This window comes from Antennarius striatus, chromosome 1 (genome assembly GCF_040054535.1).
Source record: "Antennarius striatus isolate MH-2024 chromosome 1, ASM4005453v1, whole genome shotgun sequence".
NCBI lineage: Eukaryota > Metazoa > Chordata > Actinopteri > Lophiiformes > Antennariidae > Antennarius > Antennarius striatus.
This window is the reverse complement of record NC_090776.1, coordinates 3,472,311-3,484,278: the sequence shown is the minus strand read 5'-3', so window position 1 is coordinate 3,484,278 and position 11,968 is coordinate 3,472,311. Positions and strand designations below refer to the sequence as shown.

At 40.6% G+C, this 11,968-nt stretch overlaps 1 protein-coding gene across 3 annotated transcripts in view; it reads right to left on the bottom strand.

Annotated features, from left to right (window-relative positions):
• Positions 1–7,338: 7,338 nt before the first annotated feature.
• arnt2 (aryl-hydrocarbon receptor nuclear translocator 2) overlaps positions 7,339–11,968 on the bottom strand; it is a 35,988-nt gene continuing 31,358 nt past the window's right edge. For all 3 annotated transcript variants that reach the window (XM_068329030.1, XM_068329122.1, XM_068329205.1), the window contains 3 exons: positions 9,258–9,408; positions 9,013–9,158; positions 7,339–7,467 (listed from right to left, as the gene is read on the bottom strand). In XM_068329030.1, coding sequence (XP_068185131.1) covers positions 7,369–7,467; positions 9,013–9,158; positions 9,258–9,408 — 396 coding nt within the window. In that variant the 3' untranslated portion in view covers positions 7,339–7,368. The remainder of the gene's footprint in view (positions 7,468–9,012; positions 9,159–9,257; positions 9,409–11,968) is intronic.

Here is an 11,968-nt window from a genome sequence, read left to right as displayed (position 1 = left end):
ATGCGATTTATTCTCTTGTTCCCCCCATTACAATATGGTAATATGGGCAAACAGTTATGCAGGAGTTTTTTTTTGCACCTTTACAAAACCAGTTGAAGAACTTTATCAAAATATTTGATGCACATGTTCCTGCAACATGACAATGGTTTGAATTTGATTTTATTAATTAAAACTTTGCTTTACAAAGCTTTAATTAATAAAATAACATTAACCCAGAGGATAAATCAGGTGGAGAAATATTTATGACAATGACTTTGTCACAGGTCACAAGAAATTGAAGAGTTTAGTTTAAAAAAAACAACAACAATTATGTAAATGAAGAAATAAAACTGATGACACAACACTGCTTTCCATGAAAAACCGTTCAAAACTAGTATTTGCTCTCTTCAGTTCCAAAGTGTCTAACCAAAGCTTTGAGAGAAACTTGCAACTGTAGACAATTTTAAAAGTTATTCCATGACCAAAATGCAAAATAGGAAAAAGCTGTTCAACCAAGCTCTGAACAGCTCCTGGGTACCTGCCAGAGCTGCCACCTAGTTAAAAGAGAGCCTGTCATCTGCCCAAATGCTCCAGTGTTTGAAGGACGCCACTCTTTCAACTGAGTCCTCTCCCAATGTTCCTTTGAAATCTGGGAACAAGCTCTGGAAAATATCGTAAATTTTGTTTTCTTCACATTAAGAACCAACTTTAGACTCTTCATTGAATCCCGCAGCTAATTAGTATCAGACCGGATCTTGTGGGAAGAGACAACTGAATGATGTCTTCAATATGAAGATGCACTTCAGCTGATGGCACGTCCTTCACCATATTATTTTTAGAGATGTGGCATACCGGTCCTGAACCTAAAACTTCCAGAACTCCTCACCTGATTCTACCTGAAAGGGGGTGTCTTGACAGCTGTACAACCTTCTGACTGATCCGACAACAGTGGACCGACACCAGCCAGAGGTCAAGGACCCAAAGGGGCTGGATGGATCCTGCAGGAGGCGCTGATAACATCATTTATCACTAATAAAGAGACTCCTATTCTATTCTCTAAAGCTACACTGATTTACATTTAAAATGCCAAGAACTGTCAGTAAAAGGTGGCATCATTTAAATCTGATTCATCGCCACGCTTTCATTTTGACAGAACATTGGCTGATTTCTGAATTTACATTGAAATTAGTCTGGAGATTTTAAGAAATGAAAAATATGAGTTATTTTTTTAGTGATAAAATCACCCTCTGGGCTGGGGGGACAAAGACCAGTGGCCGGTTCAAGGACCGTTTGGACCAGTTTGGAGTGTGAACTGGCAGTGAAGAGGTGTCAGCTCCCCTCCCAGTCACTGTCGAGGTGCCCTTGAGCAAAGATGCTCCATTGGGGCACACCAAGAAGTTGCTGCCCATTACTCTGCCTCCCCCTGTAGTAATCTGCAGGTTTACAGGCCCCTGGTGTCTTGTGTGTTTGTTTCAGGGGCCTGTACACAATATATACATGCATTTCTAACACATATATACTCTATGTATGTATATATATCATATGGTCTGACTGAAAAGATCATTTCCCTGTTGGGGACAAGAAAAGTGGAGTGTCTTTGTTTCTTTCCTTCTTCCTTTTTTTCTTCTTAATGATTTTCAATGTTTCCAGACTGAATCCAAATCAACATGTAACGAGTATTAAACTACCCTCACACACTCAGCATCAGGAATCCAACTAACTCTAACCTGGCTCTCACATGAAAGAAGAACACAAGAGTTCTGGACATCATTAAAGATGACTTTTAGAACCAAGAGGTTTATACGTGGGTCATTTGAGACTTCAGCACAAACACAACGAGCACTGACATTCCAGAACATTGTCGGATTCTTTCAGAATAAAGTATGTCTTGTTGTTCATGTAACCGCATTATATCACATTGATTTTATAAAGATGCTCCTGATTATCACCTCAGTCTGATGAAAGGCAGTCAGGTCAGCTTTATTTCTTGTAAACACGTACACACACACACGCACACTGAGTTTTTGCGTGTCTGTCTCCATTCAAGCTTGTCAAAACTCCTGCTTATTGTCTGCTGAGAGCTTTGCCAGTACAAACACATGTTCAGTGTCTGACTCGTGTTGTGATCAAATGAGTTGACAGATGGAAACTTCCAAAACAGAACTAAAAGGAGCAGGAAGCTGTCGTTGCGTTCGCTCAAAATTACAGCTCAGCCTTTTCGTGTTTCCGAGATCAGCGCTTGACAGCAGCTCGGTGTGTTTCTCAACCCCGTCACTCTCTGTCAGTGGAAGACACTTATGATCCGAGACAGCAACCGGTTGCCTCAGGTCTTCTGATGGAGAACACTTACTATTCATTTGTTCACATGCTGGAAACAAGTGGGTTTTTTTTCTCTATTTTCTCAAAAAAATAAATAAATAAAAACAAACCGTGAGAAGTCTTCGCCTCACGAGCTAACGCCTGCAGGTAAAGACAGGTCTGGATAGAAAGACATTATGCAATGTGAATCCACATCTGATAGCATCACACATTCAATGTTTAAGCAGAAAAATGATATAATATAATATAAAATCAGAAGCAGATCCAGAGTCTGGGTCCTGCCCGGAGTTTCTTCCTCAATGAAGGAGGTTTTCCACCCCAACGTCGCTTATGCTTGCTCTGGAGGGATCTGTTGGGTTTCTTTGTCTGTTGCTTTGAAATACCTGATAATGTGATTAAGCGGTATATAAAGGTTGATTGATTGATTGACCTTCAACTGATTTGCTTTGGGGACCCCTGAAGGGAAAAGCCGAAAGGAAAAGATCGCAGGGTGAGAGTCGAATCATCTCAACCAACCAAAGGTGTTGACGGTCAGCTTTAAAGGAGTTTGTGTAACGTATATTCTATGTAATGTGGAGGAAAACAAAGAGCAGCTTCATTACGGAGGTGAAAATGACCCGTGGAGGAAAGAGAAGGTCTCTTGAATGGTTTTGGTTGGAGCGAACACATCGTGATGTAGCTACAGCCGGTTATGAGTGCTGAAGAGATTGGCAACCAAATAAAGGAACTTAAAGGAGTGAATGGACCAGAAGAAGGAGCTACAGTTAAGTTAAATTTGTCAGCCAGGCTGGAAAGCCACATTTAGACATCCTCCTCCATCATCGGTGTCAACCGATGATGGCATCCTGGCTTGCTGAGCTCAGCAACAGGAATCCTAGAGATGATGGAGGATGAGGTGCGGCTTCAAAGTCCTAAAGATCCTGGTGGGTGTCCCTCCCAACACTGCTTAACCCGCAGCACTGCGCTCGATCAAGATCTGACAGCATCAGACTCCTGCGTGTTATTTCTCATTACTGTGTTCAGGAAAAAGGAAATGAAACAATCACAAGGCGCGGCTTTAATATCTGGAGGTTGGATGAGACGGATGTCCTGCAGGCGGTGGAGGAAGACTCCAGCGCTGCGCGGGGACTGAGGGGAGGGATGAAGGAGGCCGAGACCCAAACACAACAGTCACATCAGAGACTATCTACAGGCGAACCTCAGTTTCCGACCACAATTTGTTCCGGAAGGCTGTTCGATTAGCGATCTGTTTGAATTCCAATACATTTTTCCCATTAAAAATAATGTAAATGGTCTTAATCCGTTCCGAGAAGCTAGAAAACTACCTTTTTTCAACATGATATGTTATTTCATGATGTCATTTATATATCTAATTTTATAGTAATGAAACATATCAAAGAAATGTAAAAGAAAGAAAAAACATAAAAAGAAAGAAAAACATGGACGTAATCAGGTTAGCCTAAGGTACGAGTTACCGTCATCTTTTGGACAGAACTTTATGGTACTGTAACTCGTACCATAGGCAATGGAACGCTAATTTAGTGCAAAATATTGAATACAGTCAACCAAAATAAAAAGCATATTACCGTCACGTTTTCTCTTGACTTTTCTCGCCTTGTGTCGTGCTTGGCGGCGAGAAAAAGGCGTTTGTTTCGCGTTCGAGTTCTAAATTTTGTTCGACTTCTAAGACAAAAAATTACGAATTTTCTGGTTGAATTCCGATTTGTTCGATGTTTAAAGCGTTCGAAAGCCAAGGTTTGCTTGTATATAGGTACATGAGGTTGGAGGTACCTGGCAAACAGGTGACCTGAATCTTGTCATCAGCCCCAAGATTGTAAAGGTCATTCAGATGTACGCTGAAAATAAAAGTCTACATAGTAGCTAACTACCGTTCATCTCAAATTTAATTTCCATCCATCTCAGTGAAGACAAGCAGCAGGAACACTTGAACCCACTGTGTTTAGCTGCCAACCTGGACTACACACACATTACTATCTTCATTTTGGGGTGTTTTGTCTTTAAGGACTCTTGATGCAAACCACTTGTGTCCTTAAGGGCCGTAATGGCCTCTAATAGTGCTTCTGACTCAACTGTTGAAATATCCTCCACTCCCCATCAATCACTCGGGACTGAAGGAGCCTCAAATGACTTCAAACCCAAAACACATGTCTGGTGACCCGAGCCTGAAGCTCACCTAGGAGCTGCTGAATGAGTCGACACCAGCACACAGCCCGCCTGCAGCAGCCTCACTGGAAGGACGACTGACACTCCTAGTGTCCAACATCACTTTCTCGTGTCCATTCTCCTGTATTGAAGCATGGAGTTGTGTTTCGCCCGTTTATCCTGACATTGAACTCTACCCTCACCCTGCCCTGCTCTCCCCCCAGCACCTGACTACCTCTCTCTCTCCCCCCGTCAACTTAGGGACTGAACACATGTCACTTCCCCTACGGGTCAGAGTGTACAGACATGTTTACCATCCTTTTGTGTTTTGTCTCATACTTTGTGTTGTACTGTCTGATGTACTGTCTGTGTTGTACTACCTGTTGTACTACCCGTTGTTCTGCCTGTGTTGTACTTCCTGTTGTACTGCCTGTTTACCGTGGGTCAGGGAGGACTGAATGTCCATCTGTGCTGTATGTCGTGCATACTGTATATGGTACACTTGACAATAAAGCTTTGACGTTGACTTGGCATGAGGTCTTCGTCTGTTGTCATGTCAATGAAAGGTGAAAACACGCGTTTTGGTGTCTTTGGGTGAAACAGCTGCGACTCCAAAGCCCTGATTCCGTCAGACCTTTGGTATCTGCGGTTGATGAGTAACACCTTCCTGCCACTGAGACGTTTTGAAATGTGCTGACTCGGACTCCAAACACACACGGAGATGTAAACAGGAGAGCGAAGCACATGGCCGAGAACAAATCCTTTTTATCACGAAATGAGACCTTCAACTTTTCTCCACGATCAAACTTGATTCACGTAACGTGACACAGACCCGATGCACACTTGAAAATGACAAATGAAGACTTTAAACAGCAGTTATGTAACTAATAAGAATTTATTATCACAAGCACAATTTGTTACATGAAATAATAGCGCACATTTACACAATTTATACAGGCCTAGAACTCAATGTACAATTAACCGACAAACTAAATACCAATAGTTAAATATGCACTCACATTGCACATAATATCATTAAAGCCTACACAAAAAAACATGTATCTTGTGAAAGAAACACAGGTTGACATAAAAAGTCACATCATTTACAAAAAACACCGATTTGAGATTTTTAGCAAAAGGACTCTGTTGTCTGTTCAAAGTTCTCCAGTCTGTCTGTCAGAGACGTTATACAATCTATCATGTAAAAGCTCTGCCGCTAGAAACTATCATTCAGTCTCTAAACAGTTGAAAAGTCTATAAGATCATAAAGTGAAGCAGCCGGAGGCGATGAACACAGAATATACGAGGAAACGCTTCGCTTCCAGGGGCGGTTTTCACCTTTTTAAAAGCAGGCTGGTGAAATTAACAACTTCATGAAGTGCACTTTCAGCCTTTAGCTTCGCCGTGATCTGCAATGACTTTTTAATGTATACACAGAATTGTTTGTATCAGGTGTGGCTACATACAGGTTGCGCTATAAGGTGCGGAGGTGGACGTCCACATCCACCCTCAGCTTTTTCCTCCCGTGGACCGCCTGCTGCCGCCTGATGCTCTCTGCAGTCGCTGCAGGTGTGACCGGGGGAATGTTCTTATTATCTACTTATCAAATAACATTTCTGGTTATATCAGTAAAATTAACATCAACAAAAAAAAAAAAAAGCTTAAAAATGCATTAAAGAACTAGAATAGGGAACAGAATGGAGCTGGCAGGTAATAGAAATATTGTGAAAGTTCAAATTTTGAATTCTAATGTCTCAGATTCTAACGTTTGACTGCCCTCCACTCCCCTTCCTCCTTCTGATCATGCTGATTCTGACTGCAGAGAGCTTCATAACAGGGCTGGGCAATTAGCCAAATTAACCAAATACTGACATTTTAAAACCTGGTGTGTGTTAACGTGACTTAACACTTGACCCGATATGAGCGATGGAGAGCCTCCGGCTAGCGTTAGCCTCCCAAAACAAATGTGCACGCGAAGAGGCCGGAGTGAGTTCAAAACACCCAAAGAAACAGAGACTCCGAGCCAAAAGCACGGTCACAGCTACAGACTCAGCCTTCCTTTGGCTCTCCGCTTTTACGCCTGGCTGCGTCCGTGAAATTAAAGACCAGAAATGAGTGAACGACTGAATCCGGACCCTTGAAGCAGCAGCATCGGTTCTCCTGCCCACAGCTGCCCCACCCAACCAGAGGCAGGAGGTTCCTCAGGGATGATGTTTCACGCTCAGTTCCCCACCAACCAATGATTTCCCCAAATATTGGAACGCTGTTAAACAGAAATGAGGTGAAATCCCACACGTAACAGAAAAAAAAATAGCACAACATATCAAATGTTGAAAAATGAGAAATTCCTCGCACGTGCCAATTTTGAATTTGACGCCATCAACAACTAAAACCGAACGCAAAAAGACTGTAAAGGTAGCGAGATGCTAAAGAAGGACCTCAGTGAGGCGTCTCAAAGAGATCTGGAACAGTTTGGATGAAGAGCAACCAGACAGCAGAGTCTTTCTGAGGACTTGGGGTAAGTGTAATATTGATTTTCTTATTGCCCAGCCCTACTTCACACCTCTGTGAGCTGAAACGTCACAGATTTGCCTATTTGTTCACAGAGCTGGAGCGAGTCGATCGATGATGAGGTATGTTCACAGATAGATACTGCAGGCTGTGTGGAGCCCAAACATCAGGACAGGGCGTGTTGGTCTGCGCGCACACACACACACACACACACACACACACACACACACACACACATTCACATTCACACAACGTGGCACATCAGCTGCATGTTTGTGATCCAGCTATACAGAAAATAAAATAAAAATAAAAATGGTACAACAAGAGATGAATGCAAACATCAGTCCAGTTCACAGAGCGATGGGGGTGGGGGTGGGGGTGGGGGGTGGGGGGGTGTTACTCAGAGAACGGTGGGAACATGCCCAGGTCAGCAAAGTCCTCGATGTTGTAGTTGGCCGTTCCCTGGGTGGGATCTCCAGCCATGGGTAACATGTCCTGCAGAGACACAGGGGTGAGGGGGGAGGTCAGACGCGGCTATCAGACGGATTACGTGTCTGTGTTCTCTGGTCGGACGCCAGCGGGCAGACGCTGCATGGAAATATGGAAAATACTATGGAAACATTCTACTATTACGTACATCGATCAATTTATCAGCATTCGATCCTCTGGCGATCAATTTTCTCAATGTGTTACCGAGGGGATGTTTCAATAGCACAAATAGGAGATTGATTTTATTTAATTTTTAGTGGTGAGGCAACAGTGACTTCCTGTCCTGACACTGAGATCTGTTCTAAACACAAACAAAGATTATTGACTGCATTAAAATACATGTATGTTCATTTCCAGATAACAGTTGATCATTTCCAGACTATAAACCCCCACTATTTTCACACACTTTGAACCTGCAGTTTAAACAAGGATGTAGCTAATCCATACATTCCCTCTGGGCTAACAGCCTCCAGGGGGCGCTCCTCTCTAGCAGGAAGTACAAGAGTTTATTAGTCAGAGATAATGCATTGAGGAAGACTCTACCGTAGGTTAATGTGTTTTGAACACACATTCTGCCCATCGTTCACACCCCTTATGATGGAAACGCGTAAATAAAGTGACATGACGCCGGTTTATCAAAGGCAACGCACTGGAGACGACTACCTTGTTTTACTGACGTGGTTCTGACACTGGAAGAAGTGGTGATTAAAATTTTAAAAATCTTTCTGCGACTTGTTGCAGTTTATATTCAGGTGCTCAATAGTCCAGAGTTTACGGTAGTTTGAGGAGACACATCTTATTTATAATAGTCTTATTCTCTCTTTTCTATTTTTCTTTTCTATTACTATCGTTGAGCAACACTTTTATTGATTGCCACAATAATTTACACAATAATAATTTACACGATAATAAATTACATAATAATTTAAATATAATTATAATCATATATATTGTACATATAATTATATATATTATAATTATAATTATATTACATATATTATAATAATTTAAACATTTACATAAAAATATTACTATCATTGAGAAACACTTTGATTGTCACAATAATTTATATAATAATTTAAATATAATAATTATGATATAATCACACATAATTATATATAATTATACATATAATTATATATTATAATTATACGTAATTATATTTATATTACATTAAATAATTATATTAATTTAAAAATGTACATAAAAATATTACTGTCGTTGAGAAAAAATTTACATAAAATGGTTTACACAATAATAATTACAACAATACTAATAATAATAATTAACACAATAATAATTTTTGCCTGACCGAGCCTCCTTAAGTGATCAATAAAGCTCTACTCTCTCTACTCTAATCAATACATTAATTACATCCATATAGCCATTCATTTCTCAAACCACTTCCTCTGCTTTCGCGGGTCACGGGGGTTGCTGGAGCCTACCCAGGGACGGTAGATGAATTGATTACTAAACAAACATGATGTGAACTCTAGGACCGGATGTGTGTGTGTGTCTGTGTGTGTGTGTCTGTGTGTGTGTGTGTGTCACCTGGAAGACTTCTGTCTGGTTGGAGGTGGGGTGTGTGTGCTGTTCCCCGGCCTGCTGGGAGTGGTGCTGGTTCTGCCACTGGGACCAGACCTCACTGGGACGACCCTGGAACTGGGCACCAGTCTGACTGCTCTCCCCCGACACATCTGGACACACACAGGATCACCTCAGCCTCACCCCAATCACACAGGACAGGGGGGGACCCATCCGTCCCCTCACAAACTGGTTCTCACACATCATCTCACCAAAAGCTGCGCTGCGGTTGGTCAGTCCCGAGTAGGCGTTGCCGCTGGGGGAGGACGTGGCCGGTGACGACAGGGGGCTGTAGGAGGCCGGGTCAGTCTGATAGCTGTGGCCGGATCCGATCCCAAACGGACTGGACTGGGCTTTGCTGGACTGGAGGGGGCAGACGGAGGTTAGAAATCAGTTCCAACGTCACACCGAGAGTGGAAGACCGAGTAAAAATCATTAAAAAACATTTTATAAAGACGTTAGAAGTAAAAGAATCCAGAATGAAAACAGAATATAGATAAACCTCGGCTCACGTCATCTGACTTCACTTTACGTTTGCCTACCAAGAACATTGGAATCATCAAATCACTACCAAACCTTTAAAAAACAAAACATGTTTTCTGTAAAATAAATCAAAATAAAACATATAATATCATATTAGTAGCCCGTGGCAACCCCCTTGACCCACGATGAGGAAGAAGCAGCCGAAGACGAGATGGGAGAGGTTTTTTTCTGCACATTGAAAAAATAAAATTTAATTTAGTTTGCTTAAAAAAAGATTGAAAATGCATTCATAAATAAAGGTCACGAATAAAAGTTCATTACATAATTGCGAATGGTTATCTTTAATTTAGTCTGGAGGTCATTCAACTGATGTCGCGTCTCTTGGAACCAGGTCACGGCCGAAGCCAAGGTTTACCTGGATAGATTTTTCAGGCTAATGGCCTCCAGGGGGCGCTGTTCCTCAGCAGGACGCAAATAAGTAATAAAAATAGGAAGAGATAGAGCGCCGAGGAAGTTTGATTGTGCTTCGAACGGACATTAACCGATCAGCAACGTAAACCGAGGTTTACCTGCAATCAATGAGAAACAAAACGCACCGGAAGTCATAAACATGTGGATAAATGGATCATTAAAATGGTGGTTTTCAAAGCTTTTCAAAACGCATCTCTGTTTGGTTTTGTTTTCAAGGAACGGGAGTGTCACCAAACTGCGAGTGGAGCGGAAGTAAGTGGAAAACGTTCATATTTATTCGTTTCAAAATGGGTTTCAAACACAGTAGGAAGCATCATCCATCTGGGTTTTAAAGAAGAACCTGATAACTGATAACTTTTTTTCAGGGGCCTTCACCTCATTATGGGAGCTGGTTCCTGGTTGCTATAGCAAAACTGATCCTGATGCAGACTGAACATCCTTGTTACATAATTCACCACCTTGAGATTCGAGGAATTATTCGTTCATTCATCACATTTAATGCTCGGTAAATCAAATCATTTTATAAAGTAAATCTTATAACTTCAAACCAACTCGTTCATTTTCCCTGTAAAACAAGAAACACGCTTACCGTTACCTGGTTTGGACCAGAGGCGTCAAATGTTGACATCAGATTAAATGCTCCAGATTAAATACAGTTTTTAAAGGACATATTTTGTAAAATGAACAGGATTCGTTTACGTTTAACTCAAACTAAAAAATGGTGACGATGAGGGAAGAGGGAACATGCTTTTTTTTTTTTGCCGTACTAGAATAAAGTGTAATTGTACATCCACTACAGTAGGTGGCAGTGGTGCTCTTATTGTCAGGTGTGCGCAGGGAGTGTATGATCTCTACGGTGCAGGGTTAGGCGATATGAAGTGCAGTAAACAAACCCTCAAGACACAACATGAATTTATTTTTAATCGTGTCACTGACTTCCTCATTTTGATTTAAAAAAAAAAAGAAAAAAAGAAAGGAAATATCAGCACAAATCATTTTTGTTTCGTAGGTTAAACTGTTTTATATATCGTACTCCTCATTTTAACGTTACTGAACTGAATTTGAATTTTTAAAAAAAAAATTATTTATTGATTTTATTAGTAAAAAGTTGGTCAAAAATGTTTTTTTTCTTTTTTGAAATTTAAGGCAAATCGATGTAGTTAAAATCTTTTCTGTTACAGACTAAAAAAAAATAATGTTAATGAAATTATTCTTTGTTATAAATTGAACTATATCTCTTCTTTAATTTTTTTAACTTTCTTTAATGTTAATAAGGATTTTTTAAATAATTTTATAGACAATTGATATTAATTATAGTCATGGCTGAGAGTGGGGGTGCGTGAAATTTTTTCTTCTTGCTAGAAGAACTGCTGTAAGAAAAGGTCAGACAGAGACATTTTTTTCTACATTTCTTTTCCTATTTCATTTATTTTCAAATTTATTTTTTTATTCTACTTCCATTTTAAGAAATTATTTTTAATTTAACTGTGAAGCATTTTTCCGCATGAAAACAATTTAAATTGCTTTTCTGCTTGTTTTCTAAGGAGACTACTACTAGACCAGTCCTTGTGCTACTATTTACTACTACGAGTAAAATAACAGTAAAAAACTTTTACTTCATTCTAGTAGCCCATAGAATGATAAAGCTGCCAGCAGTTTGTTTGCCACCTACTTAAACATGAACTTATATATCGTCAGTGTGTATTGTGGCGTCTGTAGGTGGCGCTGTGACGCCACAGGGGTGTCAGTGTGATCAACAGCTTGACACCGAATATTAAAATTGAGGATTAACAATCAGTATAGAACAGAAAACACTGACGTGTCGTCTCGGAGCGTCTCCACGTCACCGAGAAGAAATGTTGGGATGTTTTCTTGTGTTTTTAATAAACCTGACCAAAAAAAAAAAAAAAAAATTGGACTTGATAAAGATTTACAACCCGGAGGCGAAGCCCCGTGTTTTCAGCCCTGG